This window comes from Xiphophorus couchianus, chromosome 21, assembly GCF_001444195.1.
Source record: "Xiphophorus couchianus chromosome 21, X_couchianus-1.0, whole genome shotgun sequence".
Classification (NCBI taxonomy): Eukaryota; Metazoa; Chordata; class Actinopteri; order Cyprinodontiformes; family Poeciliidae; genus Xiphophorus; species Xiphophorus couchianus.
Window position 1 is genome coordinate 11086269 of NC_040248.1, and position 14742 is coordinate 11101010.

Here is a 14742-nt window from a genome sequence, read left to right on the forward strand (position 1 = left end):
ATTCTAATCCTCAGGGCCAGGTGACTTGCTCTGCATGTGTACAAACACTGTATGGAGAACAGACAGCAGGAGAACCTTCTCCTGTAGATCAGCCCATTGGATTGAAATGTTACTACAGTGGATTCCTACCTGACACATTAATACATGTTCTAGCTTCACCTCAAAGGTTCTTACTGGGCTTTTGGCCACAGATGCTCTTCATTGTTATCTTTACATTCCTTAGTCTTTACATTTAGTTCTGAATCTTAGTGGCATACACTCTATTTAATCAGTTAGAAATTATTTAAAAAACAACTGAGAAAATGTGTTCTTATATATATATATGTAGGGGTGTGTGTGTGTGTGTGTGTAAGTTGTTTTGTTGTTTTGTTCATTTTCACCCTTCTCTTATGGCCCTATAGTATAGATATGAACACTCCTTGCTATATTTTCTCAATTAATGCATGTACATAGTGACAATAAAAACGCAACTGTTTATTAAAGAAATGCTGACAGATTCAAAGGGATTCAAAGGATAATAGTTGACAAATTTGAGGAGCATCTTTTATTTTTCGAGGTATGAGCAAAACCGCCGCTAGATGGCAGTGTATCCTTAACAGTCAGTTGCAGTCTTCTATGGACTATACCATCTGTTGGTGATGATTGTAATTTAAGAAGAGTAATCCATAAACTAGTTATTATAACTCGTAGTGAATCACGTGAATATCTTAAATATTACGTTTTTAAATAAAAATTATATCCACGATTAATTAACTGTAGATTTCTGAAGCCCTAAGACCAAAGGTCACTCAACATTTTCTAGTATTGGCATGTTGGTTTCGTCCAACTGTCATGGCTTCCTGAGCGAGTGGATGCTAGGCCCCAACAATCTTTGAAGAAACACCAGGTTTCGTCTCTTATTTGAGGAGGAATTTGGTGCTTTTTTACACATCAGGTGTCGTGACTGGCCGCTAAATTTCACCATGGCCGGGAGCAGCACGGCTCAGAAAACATGGGAGCTCTCCAACAGAATGCAGGAGGTGCAGAGCATCGATGAAATTTACAAATATGACAAAAAACAACAGCAGGAAATCCTCGCCGCGAAGCCATGGACGAAGGAGTATGTTTGTTTGTGTTGTCTGTTTTTTTGCTGAGCGTGTATGTAAATCGATGTTTGGGCTACTTTGTGTGGTGTTTATTCTGCTAGTTCTGGTTAGCTTAAAGCCTAGCTAGCTAAAAGCTAACATGCTAATTGTCCACTGCAGCAGCACTTCGTTGTTTGTTTACAAAGGTCTACATTTGTGTTGTGGCTTCAGTAAACATATTCTGAGGCAAGAGGTCACCTAGATCTGGAGTCATAATCATATTTATCTCACTTTTGGAACGAACAGAAAACATTGTACATGGAACGAGCATTTTTGTATTTATCTTCAAAATGTGTATGTAATTCTATATAGAAGTATTTGATTATGGTTATAACATGAGAGTACGACTTACAGAAGTGATGCATTAAATGAGATTTACTGTAAAAAACAAAAAAAAACCCAGTTTAAATAGATAGAGTGCTTGTTTGTGATTGCTTATTTGTCTTTCCAGTCACCACTACTTCAAGTACTGCAAGATCTCAGCTCTGGCGCTGCTGAAGATGGTGATGCACGCCCGCTCCGGTGGGAACCTGGAGGTGATGGGTCTCATGCTGGGGAAGGTGGACGGAGAAACCATGATCATTATGGACAGCTTTGCGCTGCCAGTGGAAGGGACAGAAACCAGAGTCAATGCCCAGGCTGCAGCCTATGAATACATGGCCGCCTACATTGAAAATGCCAAACAGGTAAGAAACTGACTTCCTCGTGGTTAGAAAAATCCGTAACAATGCAGGTTTAAAAAAGTAGTGCACTAACACTTTCTGTGGATTTTTCTGTTCATTTGAATACTGTGTTATAAATGAATGGATTTGTTATTGTGATTCAAGAATAGTTTAGTGAGTAACTTCTTGATCAGAGTGCTTTGTCTTAGATGGAACAGCAACCAAACTATAAAATAAGCCACTTCAAGGTAAAACTTGCCTTAATAATTTAATAAACCCTTCAGCTTACAGATGTTTTGTGCAGCAGTTTATACTTGTGTTTTAGAAAAGCTAACATGATGGGTTTACCACACCCATTCACTATCAGCCTTTGTGAATGGTTAGTATTTTAATACCATAAACTTAGTTTTAAATCCTATTCCCATGTGCGACATTTCTAGTTAACAGGCTAATTATTCCTATTTTATCTGTCCCAGAAGGTTTGTGTTTTTAAAATGTTCTTGTACATTACAGTTATTGGCATCTAAGGATGTATAAAAAGCTTCAAAAGAAGCTCTCCAAGTAAAACATTAAGAACAATTCAAATGTCAATTTCAGTACTTCTAGTCAGTCGGCAGGATGTTGGTAATTCTAAGAATATATTTTTCAATTGTTTTTTTTTCCTCCAAATAAATCAGTGATTTGTATCTCATAGATTTTACAAAACTTTTGAATGGTAATCAATTACTTCTTGTCTATCTGTGTCGTATAGATTTTAATGCGAAACTTTGGTGAATTTTTATTTGAAACTCTATAAAAGGGGAATGACATGGGAACATGCCTTTCACATCAAAAAAAATATGTAGGTTAGAAAAACAATGATATCTATATTCTACCTTTATAAGAAAAACAAAAATAAACTCTTAAACTAGCAATGATTATGCCGAGGTAGACTTTTTTGTCTGACCTAATTTTTAATCAAAGACCATTGTTTTAGTATTTTCTTGCCATCAGTATTGCTGTAAGTTGAACTTTTCAACATTATGCATATAATTTGTTGTGTTAGGTCGGTCGGTTGGAAAATGCTATTGGCTGGTACCACAGTCACCCAGGCTACGGATGCTGGCTGTCAGGCATAGACGTCAGCACTCAGATGCTCAACCAGCAGTTTCAGGAACCTTTTGTGGCGGTTGTGGTAAGCCATAAAAAAAACTTTTACTTACATATGGTCTTCATAAAGTTATTGAAAAGTTGTACATTTATTTGTCTTAATTTTACACTTTAGGTCTTAAATATTTCATTAAGAGGACTTGAAATATATTGACTTCGGTCTTAAATTTGTACATTTGATGATTTGCAGCTCAAGATGCAGGAAGGCAAAAAGTCCTCTCACATCAGACATTCAGCTTTCCCTGCAAAAGCGTTCTGCAGCTCAATCTGCTTTATTGTATTTTAAGCAATTAAAATCAACATTTTCATATATCCCACTTTAAGCTCTTTCTTCAGAAGAAAGTTTATATCTAAAAAGACTTGACTGTAAAAGATTGATTCTAATGGTTTGGTATTGCCAAAATACACAAATTTCCGATTTAGAAAAGTGAATTTTTCTTACTTAAATGATGGAGTGGCTCATCTATAAACTAAAAAGTTACTAAATAAGCTACAGATTTTAATTTTAAGTCACTTATGCAGGTCTTAAATTCCAATTATCTTTGTATTAACCTTTAAGTCCCTGAAACTTTCAGAATCCCTGATAAATAAATAAAAAAAACACAACTTGAGTAACTGAGAAGATTTATTTATGTGTCAGTGCAGCTTTGTAAGTTGCTCTGTAAATTCTTTTTGTTGTTGTTGCAAACATATATCCTTTGTACACCTCATTTGGTACAGCAGCACTTAAATGCTGGCGGCGTCGTATAACGAAGTGTGTATTTTCAGCACACTGACAGCCAGAGTGGGAGGCTCTTGGGGGCCAGATTTGAGCGGTCCCAGGAGGATCTTACGACCTCTGACTTTGTTTCCCCCCTTTCTACTGTAGATCGACCCCACTCGGACTATTTCCGCAGGGAAGGTCAACCTCGGTGCCTTTAGGACATACCCAAAGGTAAAGCAAAGACATTTCCTGAACCAGTTCGTTTTATGTTTTAATTTTTATTTATTTTAGTAATTTGTTTTATTTTTTATTATTTATATAGTTTTTTTAAATGTAAATAATCAACCTTGAATTTTCAGGGTTACAAACCTCCAGATGAGGGGCCGTCAGAATATCAGACAATCCCTCTGAATAAGATAGAGGATTTCGGTGTGCACTGTAAACAGTGAGTACATTTGCATTTAAAATGTTGCTCTTGCATTCTGATTTTGCCCTCGCGGCTCATATTTTTCCTCATACGTGTCCTATTTAGGTATTACGCCCTGGAGGTGACTTACTTCAAGTCTTCCCTTGATAGAAAGCTCCTGGAACTCCTCTGGAATAAATACTGGGTCAATACCTTAAGTTCTTCCAGCCTGCTGACGGTATGTAAGCAACTTCAAGAATCAAAATGCACACTAATTGTTTGGCATTTTGATTTATGGTTAATTATTAGACTATAACTCATTTGGACATGTGGTCGCCAGCTTGTGATGTTGTGATTTATTACCGCGTATTAGCTAAGTCCCCGTGTTTGTTGGCTTTAGTAATAAGCTGTATGTGAACTTTTTAACACAGTTTAGAAGTAAAGTTGGATGAGATCCTTCTCCCCTTACCGCCTCCACAGTTTGGTCTGAATATTGAAAACCCATCATGCCAATTTGCATTTGGTTGTTGTAACTCTGTCCTGCGCTCCTCTAAAATACCTTAAACAGACATCAGGCTTATTCAAGCAGGGACCTTTTTGACATTATGGAGGAAGATGAATTGACTAGATGTCAAGAACAAGCTGCTCCGCGGGTGACAGGCTTTGTCAGTTGCTACACTGTCCCCCTTGCCGCCGCCCCCTCACCCCCCGAGTCATTGTGTTTTAATTACCTTCTCTACTATAAACACGACCTCACCTTAGGCAAACGTTTCGCCGACGTTCAGCCATTCACCACGGCTCGCAAAGTGTTTTTAGCAGCTTGTTGGGCAGATTAGTTGCTGTTCTTTATGTGGAAAAATCTGTTATCTGGGTTTTTTGTTGGCAAATTGTGCATGGGTTGGTTTCTTTGTGTGTAAGTGAATGTTTGTTTGCTGGACGCTCAGAACTCGGACTACACCACGGGCCAGGTGTTCGACCTGTCGGAGAAGCTGGAGCAGTCGGAGGCCCAGCTGGGCAGAGGCAGCTTCATGCTCGGCCTCGACACGCATGACCGGAAATCCGAGGATAAGCTGGCCAAAGCAACGCGAGACAGGTGGATATCTTTTCATTTAAAAAAAAATCCGTCACACTTTTGCTTTAAATCATTTATGTTTGACTTAATTACCTACATTGCCTTGCAAATGTAGTCAAACTCGTAACATAAGCTATATAGTAATGGAGATTGTTTCTACTGTGTTTCTAAACTATTTGCAAGTAAAAATATGAAAGTTATAGTAACGTTATTGGAGTATTTCAATGAATACTTCTGTAGCAACGTTATTTTCAGATTACTGGAAATCTATAAAATGCAACCCCACAGTACTATGTTGCCACCACCATTATGTTAGTCTTATGTTTTCCATGTGTGTCAAAAAGTTTAAAATTTGTCATAGTAAGTAGATGACTTCTGCAGGCAACTGGGTGCACTCTGGTTCATTTAGATTTATCATAGTGTAGTGAATTGAAAAAGAGAATGCATTCTTCATTTTTCAGATATTTATGTCAAAAACAATGCATCTTTTCCTTACACTAACTATATTTTTAAGTGGCCTGTAACTTAAAATCAAGTTGTTTGATAATATGGAATAATTTTAAACTCCATACATTTTAAAATATTTAAACAGATTATAGTCATTATACATTTGTCCTGCAATTGTGTATGTATGTAAGAAACTAAACAATATATTTTTTTATGGAAGTCTATGGAGCGATTCTCATGCAGATGTAACGTTTCTGTACTGCCTCCCTCCTTTTTTTTTTTTTTTTTTCTTGCCGCTGCGACTGCTAATCTTCATTTTTCACTCTGCTTTGTTTCAGCTGCAAGACGACCATAGAGGCAATTCACGGCCTGATGTCCCAAGTCATTAAAGATAAACTCTTCAATCAAATCAACACATCCGCCAATTAACACTGAAAACACAGTTTTATCTCAAAATTATTTCTTGTGCATGACTGGCTGTACTCCTGCTTAGATTACTACCATTTCTGTTTGAGAGGGTTTTTGTTGAGCAAAACTGCAGTAAAAAAAATAAAATATTAAAAGCACCATCTTGCGTGAATATATTTTTATGTGATCTGTCACATTGCATCTGATAAAGTGGATCATTTGAATAATGTAGTTAAGGTAATATTCTAAATACACAGTCTATATTTAGGCCTCTAAATGAAACTCGTTTTAGGGCAAATCTCCTCTCCAGCAAAACATTTAAATAACCCACTGCGGTCATATTTGGCTCCCACCACGTCGCAGCATTACATAACCGAATGACGAACTCCAGCTCCTGCACAGGCTCAGCGGGGATCGCCCGCCCTGCCTGGGACGTCCCTGCGGGCTCTCACGCTGCGCGCTGCTCGGCCCTCGGCGACAGACGCGCCGGCGATGCCGCCGGCTGCGGTGGAGGCGGTGATGCAGCGCAGAGGCACGAGCCGCGCACACAGGAGTCCATTCACCCCGGCGTGTCTGCTCTTCATCGAAGCGAACGTCCACCTAGTCTGCCTCTTTTTTCCACTGACAGCTGTTTTGACTTGCGTTCGTGTCGTGTCTTGTTTTTTTCTGGTATTGTAATGGTTTAATGTGTATTTGTAACGTCATGTGTTGCAGAGGAGAGAATCCCGGCGGGGCAGTGGAGGAGATGCCTGGTGTTTCTCATGCACATTTGCTGCGGCGCAACTGCTTGTAATAATTTTCTTGAGCTATTATCTAAATTGTCTTCAGGTTCAAGGTAGAAAAATGAACCCTGCTATATTAAATTTAATTATGAATGTAAACTCGTTAGATAAGGTTTCTGTAAAAACCCACTGATTAGCTCATGCTTTTGCCAGATATTTAAATGAATTGCATGGATGTCTGTCACAGTGCTGATGAAGTATTTAAAATATGCACGGCTAATATTGTTTTCCCTTATTCCCCATTCCTCATTATTTCAGATTCATCGAAACATACTGAACTTGTTCAGTGTGTAAACATAATGATTATCTCCAGATGGACATTTGCATGCATGACTAAAATTGCATTAGGAAAAGCCAAAAGTCCATTAACCATATATTCTTTCTGTTTTCTTTGTATTTTAACTCCACAGTACGTCTCTATTCCTTCAAAGGGTGAATGTATTCAACGTTTGACACTGCCATGAGTGCAGATGATTAATGAGATTAGTAGCTATCGATTACGGACACCGAAAGAAGGTCCTGTAGTTCAAATGTCCCAGGTAAGATGTTTAGCTTGGGCCGGTGACGAATTAAGCAGCAATGTGTGTGAAGATGGAGAACGCAGCCCAAAAATGTGGAGGTACAACACTTCCTCTCCACCATGTGCTCCTGCGCAAGTAGAGGGCGGTCCCTCAGGAAGCTCAGGTCATGGCATGATGTAGATTAACAATGCAGGGGTCACTGCATGTGGTGGGTTCCTGACTTGGTGTGTTTTACTGAAATATTATCTCTGTAATGTAGCAATAACAGGGAATTGTAAACTGCAAAAGAGATACTTAAAAAAAAAACGTTTTTAAGTAGCTCCGCCTATGTATAATGTTAGTAGATTATAAAAATATAAGTATTGGTTGTTAAACTCACATTTAAAATCAGTAATCTCACTTTGTCCATTCTACTTTAGCTTTTCCTCACACAATTCAGTATAAAAGAAAATTTGTTTTTTAAACTATTCCTTTTAAATCAAATCTAAAAAGTGTTGTGTAATTGTTTTAGTGAAACCTTTATTTGTCTTAACACCCCTAAATAATAAAACTTTAAAAATAAAAACATGCCTTTGGAAATCAGTTCATTAGTTTTTGGAGGGAGTCTTTCTGTGTGTAAATTAATCTATTTTAAACTAGCTGCTCTGGAAAAGGCCTCAAAGGTTTCTTGGTGAACAGACCAGGTCAAAGAGAATGATCTAGAAATATTAAAGCAGTTTTAGGCCATAAAACAATATGCAAAGCTTGAAGAGCATTAATAGGAGTGAGGCATCTGAGAGGCCCTTATTAACTCTGGAGATTTACAGTTCAGGTAGAAGAATCTACTGATAGGACAACTACTAGATAAAGCCAAAATGCAATGCAAAAATCTAAATCTATGATAGTGAACCAAGTCTATATTATATGTGCCACATCGTGTGGCTATCATGCTGTGGGAGGGCTTTCCACAGCAGGGACAGGGAAGCTGGTCAGATTTGATTGATTGAGTATTGAATAAGTATTAACGGCTCATTGGAAAAATACCTGTAAGAGGATGCAAAGATCACTTCAGACTGGAGTGGAGTTTCCAGTAGGACCCCAAATATACAGATAGAATTTGAAATCAATAGCTCAGGTAAAGTCCAAACCTGAATCCAATTGGCAATCAATAACTTAGAAGTTGCTATTCACAGACACCCCAATCAATCTGCCTAAGCTTTTTTGCAGAGAAGAATGAGTAAAAACAAGTGTTTATTTGTGTGAAGCCAAGTCGTTTTACAAAGTACAGGGAGGCGAATTCAAAAGCACGCCACTTTGTCAGCTTTTCATCTACAATGTCTTTTGATCTTAATGATATAAGTTAACTTAACAACATGTAAAATGTTTAAAGAGATATGGCTCTGTATTTAATAGTTTAATGGCTTGTTTCAAGTTACACCGACTTAAAATGCAAAACAAAAAAAAAGCAAAGACAACTATTTCCGGCGTATTCTGTAAATTCTGGTTGCTGCTGTTGCGTTGTTTCCATAACAACCACGTGCTAGTATCAAACAAACTTTGTTTGCGACGGGCTTTCTAACTTCTCCGAAGCGGCTTCCTTTGCATCAATTTTAAGGTATTTGCTGACCTCGACCGGAAGGAGAAATGTGTTCGTTTTTCCTCCTTTTTGTGAGGAGGCGCTGCGTTAAATGGTTATGTTATTCAATTCATACAGACGTGTCGTGGTGCGCTTTTAATGCAGCTTTCAATTAAATGTTCACTTCACAAAACGTATTTAAAGGCGCAGCTTTGACGTTTGCACGTCATTTATGAGAAAAGAGAGAAATAAAGGCTCTCGCTGCATTTTTTCGTTTCGAGGACTTGGTTAGCTGGCTGCTATATATTATTGATTTAAGAATTTGTCCAGGACTGGATAAGAATGGAAAGAGAAAGTATACAGAAAAATGTTTATATTTCCAAAACTTATTCCATGGACTTTTGAGATGAAATATGTTTGCATATATTTTCAAGAATTTAATGTTATTTGGTTTCATTTTGTCCCTTATTTATTACCGTAGTATGCATTTTGTGTCGTGTTAATGTACTTAATATTGTCAATTATGTTTTCATTTGTTAGTTTGTATGTTATCTAATAGTGGGTTATGTGCAACTTCCCCTTATATCGCAAGAATTTTTTTATTTATTTAAACTATTTCATATCCCTTTTTAAATCAAATTATATTTGTTTACAATTATTTGATTTTTGGTCCAATTCTAGAGTATATCATATGTCTCTATCATATCACCAGGACCTCCCTGCACTTTTTGGGCCCTCCGGCGTGTGCCTAAAGGCCAGTGTAGTAATCTGTCAGTAGCCACACATGCTGACAGCTGTTTATTTAGCAGGTGGAGAGGTGATATATAGGAAAACCTATTCTACAAGCAATGTAAAATCAAAGTGCAAAATTTAATACCTCGGTGTAAGGTCAAGCTCATAAAAAGTCCCTTGGGGTCTGAACACAAGGAAGCAGAGGAAGCAGCTCAGACTGCACATAGAGGGGGGTCACTATGGTTACAACACAAACTGAGGGGTCACCAAAGCATTTGCCCTCTTAGAAAACGTTCACCTCTTTGAGTATGGTGAAGTCGTTTTTTTTTCTTTCACAAGTTACTTTTAATTATAAATTTGCACCAAAAATAGAGATTTAGATATCAGATTTTTAAAAATGTAAATAGAAGCTATTTATAACTAATAGACAGTTTTTTATGAGGAATTTGTTTGTTATTTCAGCTAATTTATGTGTTTTTCTTATAAACAGTCCAGGTCAGTGCTGTGGGCTCTGCGATTGGCTGAAGAAACACCCTTTGTGAAGCCAAGACAACATGGCCTGTCTGACCATAGATCTCATAGCTAAATCTGGAAAACACTTCAAAAAGAGAAGGGGCATCTCTCTTCTGCATTACCTGAAGACCCTCACCCATCTCCACTTTTCCAACAGGAACATTGAGGAGATTGTGAGTAGCCGACATCATCACTTATCCTTCGCTTCTGTTTGTTTCCCCAACTATTCGTTTCAAGTTACATTTGAAATCTTTAGGGAGATCTGTCCATGTGCGGGAACCTCACTGTGCTTTACCTGTTTGAGAATCGCTTAACAAAGATTTGCAGCCTGGACTTTGCCTCCAACCTCACCCATCTGTATCTGCAGAACAACAACATCACTCATATGGATAATCTCTCCAACCTGAGGAAACTCTCCAAACTGTGAGCGCAGATGCTTTTAATGGATTTATATTCTGTGTCGTGTCCTCCGTTTGAGCTTGAAGGCATATGGGTGATTTTCCTGCTCGTATTATTTTTCCAGGTATCTGAGTAGGAACAGAATTTCAGTGGTGGAGGGTTTGGAGGAGCTCCGCGGACTCAAAGAGCTTCATTTGGAGAATCAACAGCTGGAGCCAGGGGACCAGTTGCTCTTTGACCCCACGAGTGTCCTCGCTCTTGCTGTATGACCTGCATTTCACATCGCGCGGTGCAGAAATAGCCACAAAGTCTGCTCCTTTTTTAATGAGCCTCTTTTTTTAACATTGATACCAAAGAGGCTTCTGTTACTCCCGGTTGTTTAGATAACTTAAATAAATAACTGAGTCTCTGCAAACTCTAGAAGCTAATACAGAAATGCATATTTAGCACCGGCAGTAGTTCCGATATATAAATGGCAACAAATCTAGATGCTTCAGAAAACATATTGTCATGGATCTATGTGATTTTCCAACACATACAATAACCCTCCAATGTGTTTCTTTTAAGAAAAGCTTTAATTGCATGTCAGTTTCAATTTGCTGTTTCATTCTGTCTGTCTTATATATAACTGTAGGATGATTTGACTTCAAACGTGTTTTAATGTATCAGTAATTTTAACTCTTTCTCTCCACTGACATGAATTCTTTGCACAGGAATCTCTTTGTGTGCTGAATATTAATAACAATAACATTGAGGACATCAAAGACCTGTCGGTGCTGAAGGAACTCGAACATTTTTCTGCTGCTAAGAACAAATTGCTTCATATTGATGTAAGTCACCTTGACTATTGGGCGATTATCTGATAGGCCAAAACTGAGAAAGGCGTGAATGTGTAGTGTAAGAAAAATTTATGATTTATATTTTTTACATCTTTGTAGACATTTTTGCTCAATTTTCTTTAAAAATATACCTCTAGGTAAACCAAATTGAATGGAGAACACAGACTCACAGATTATAAATTGGATTTGATTAGGTCCTTCCAACAAGCGAATATCCTGTATCCACTCATACCATGGGAATGTCCCAAACTAATCCTAATTTTAATGTCTCTGCCAACACAGCTGATTCAAATGGCCACGTTATCTCCTCAGTTCGTTTTTCCTTGCATCTTCAGATAACCTCTGACCAGATTCCTTGCTCCTTCTAGAGAAAAACATCCCCATAGCATGATGCTGCCCACACCATGTTTCACTCTGGGGATTGTGTGTTTAAGATTCTATCCTCTACATAGCATCTGGCAAACTTTCAACACAACTACTTATGACTTTCTTGCAAAAATGGCTTCAAACCTTCAAGTATTCACAAAGCAGCTGGATTCATACTATCTTAACTACAAGGAGATTCTGTTTTCTTTTGAATGCAAGTGCTTGCTCTGAATTTTATATAGGGGAATCAGAGGGAAGGGGGCCACCTTCATGCAAACCATCACCGCCTGTCACATAAAATCTCCATAGGACGTTGGGGTGTAAATCTTTTGCATGACATGATAGGAAAGTATGCAGACGATGTATATTAAAATCACATTCATTAGCTGATGAAGTTGACTCTCTTATTGCTCGGCAGCCTTCTGCAGTGGTGTGTGAAATGATATGGAGAGCAGGGATGTAGGGAACCAAATCCTGCAAAAAACCTGACCAGAGGTTCCCAGTCTGCTCGACGCGCAAAGGATCAAAATTATGCAGCAAATCAGCAAGCTGCTCCCAAGAGACTTTTCTCACTGACAGCTTTTAACAAGCACAAGTTTCTCTCTTTCCTTGAAAGGCTGGATTTTGTTTTTCTTCCCAACCCGAGGATCCAGTGTTTGATATCCTGAACTCAGAAAATATCACTTAATGAAGATTTGTCTTAAAACCCAGAATTAATTTGCAAACCAAAGAGGTTGATTAAAAACTCCATAATTCTGACAGCACTTTGCAAGCATTTTATAACTGACTTATTCTTCTTTAATGCAAATAAGTTTCTGTTTTTGAGCATTGACGTAGGCAATTCTAGTGTACACGTCACTCCCAGCAAATATTTCCTATAATTTATGCAACCCGTCTCCCTCTATTGATCCTGCAAAGACAGCTCTCCAAAAGGATCAATTTCTTTTTCTGCAACATTTGGTGAAAAATCCTAAGGAAACATTATGGATTTTTAAAATAGATTATGACAGCCAGTCAGCCGGGGTGACAAATGGGGAGCCTCTTCGGAGGCTGTTAGCCGCGCGCAGGGCAGAGAGGACAGAGGAATCGAAGCGCTAGTCAAACGCAGGTTCATAACTGGCCCATCAAGCTTAGCGAGTCTCCAGCCTGAGTTGCTCCCCACGCCCCCGCACTGGGGGGCAATTTGGCGCTGGGCTCCTCTTCAGTGAGGACCTTCTGAGTGACGGCCCTGACACGATCATTTATCAAAACCTGGGAGCGCACGGTGCTCAAGGGGTCCCCTCTGAACTGATTGCAGCTCAGGCTGGAAAAGTGGAAGCGCTTTGGCCAAGACAGGAAGGCAATGAACAATCAGAGCGTGTCCAGAGAGTATTCATATTTCCAGGCTTGGATTAATGTGCCTTTAGATAAACATACAACTGCAGGCAAGTCGCTGGAGGAGCCAGCCTTGCATCGCCCCCAGGAGAAAACTAGGAGTTACATGACACCGGCGACACTGTTTATTAAAACAGACTGATGTGTTGTTTATGCCTTTTTCTATTGGCCCTTGTACCTCACACTAACCTTCCCTTTTACCACTTCTTTGGCGCTTAATCATGTGTTTGTCTCTGATTTGCCATCCTATTGCAGACAAGCATTCATTTGTTCAAAGTAAAGTTGAAATGATTTCCTCTTTAGTTTCCAGGCATCACAGTAAAGACACCGATACTCCCATTTGAATCAGGAGTGATTAAAACACAGCACCTTCATTTGATATTTTTCTGTTTTGAAGGAGCTGGAGGACGTGTTCGAGCTCTGGTCTAAGCTGCTCATATTGGATTTGAGTGGAAATCCTGTGTGTAAACAACGAAAGTACAGAGATCGCCTTATAGTTGCGTGCCAAAAACTTGGTAAATGTTATTATTTGTCTTCTTGAGCAACAGAAATACACTTAAATTCTTTTGCTCTAGCTGTTCTAATATATTTTTTAAAAAAATCATACATCCAATAAACAGTAAATGCTTTCTTTTTCAATTATACATTTGTTTACACAGGCACTCTTGATGGTAGAGACATTAACGAGATAACCAGGCAATTCCTTGTTAACTGGAAAGCGGCAAAAGAAAGCAAAAAGAGAAAAAACAAGAATACAATGATGACTTGGCCCGTGGTTGCTCGTCCTCCCACAAGTGAGTCCCTCCTTATCCTATTGAATCAGTTACTATTGTTTACTTATCATTGGATTTCCAGGGGGGAGTAAGGGTTTAATCAGTCTGACTTTTTTTTTTTGTCAGTTTTTGATGTCATTTTTTTTCTTTTGTGGCTACAATCCAAAACAGTCTCCCTAATCCACACTGTTCACGTTCTTCACAATTCAGAAAACAGAGAAACCCAAATGAAAGCTGCATGTCAGACTTTCTTAATCCTGCATGTGTTCGGACACGTCAGAATTTCTCCATTGTATGTGAGTTTGTTTGTGTTACAGATGACTTTGGGTTCGCAGAGTCAGAGCAAAGTCAGAGTTCACTTCCTTTTCGGCCCAACGACATGCGTAGCGGGGAGCCACAGGAGCCTCTTCAGTCATTTATGCCGGTTCAAAGTCAGCCTATAAGTCCAATTTCTGAGGTCATCAGTCTGAAGTCCTGAGTATCCCTACTATCTTCATTCCAGCCCTTTGTCTAAACACCTTTCATCTTTAAGCCAGATATTCTGTAGCTGCAGTGGATGAAATTCATGGCATATCCATTTGATTTCACCAGCTGACTGAATTAACCACCTGGGAAAGAGTAATGAGTAAAACATGTAGCCCTTCTTCTTCTAGATTTTTAGTTTCTGTACAAATAAATCATTTGCAGCTCATGCTGTTCCTTGTGTTGCTTGTATATATATTTTTTCCTTTCTCTTCAAAATGCGTGAACCATTGGATGAAATGTGGCACAATCTAAATGATTCGCCTGCCCTATTATTACAAGTCCTATGCTAACAACACATGCTTCTATTCAAACAAGTCTGATGAATGATCTGAAACAATGAGGATGTATTTATTGTCATCTGAACGGCGTTTTAGGAGCCACGTGGCCGGGTA

At 38.7% G+C, this 14742-nt stretch overlaps 2 protein-coding genes across 3 annotated transcripts; both read left to right on the forward strand.

Annotated features, from left to right (window-relative positions):
• The first annotated feature begins 807 nt into the window (after positions 1-807).
• cops5 (COP9 signalosome subunit 5) lies at positions 808-6130 on the forward strand. The gene is made up of 8 exons (XM_028005793.1): positions 808-1099; positions 1576-1810; positions 2832-2960; positions 3804-3869; positions 3998-4083; positions 4171-4282; positions 4989-5137; positions 5902-6130. Exons 1-8 carry the CDS (start codon positions 963-965, stop codon positions 5990-5992), a joined length of 1005 nt encoding a protein of 334 aa, XP_027861594.1. The 5' UTR covers positions 808-962; the 3' UTR covers positions 5993-6130.
• Positions 6131-8753: 2623 nt separating this feature from the next.
• Positions 8754-14521, forward strand: ppp1r42 (protein phosphatase 1, regulatory subunit 42). 2 transcript variants are annotated; one of them, XM_028005203.1, is made up of 8 exons: positions 8754-8868; positions 10052-10247; positions 10331-10497; positions 10598-10736; positions 11187-11303; positions 13450-13567; positions 13712-13846; positions 14143-14521. In XM_028005203.1, exons 2-8 carry the CDS (start codon positions 10116-10118, stop codon positions 14301-14303), a joined length of 969 nt encoding a protein of 322 aa, XP_027861004.1. In that variant the 5' UTR covers positions 8754-8868; positions 10052-10115; the 3' UTR covers positions 14304-14521. The 2 variants fall into 2 exon arrangements, with proteins under 2 accessions (XP_027861004.1, XP_027861005.1); XM_028005204.1 differs by having other exon boundaries at positions 10442-10497.
• The last annotated feature ends 221 nt before the right edge of the window (positions 14522-14742 follow it).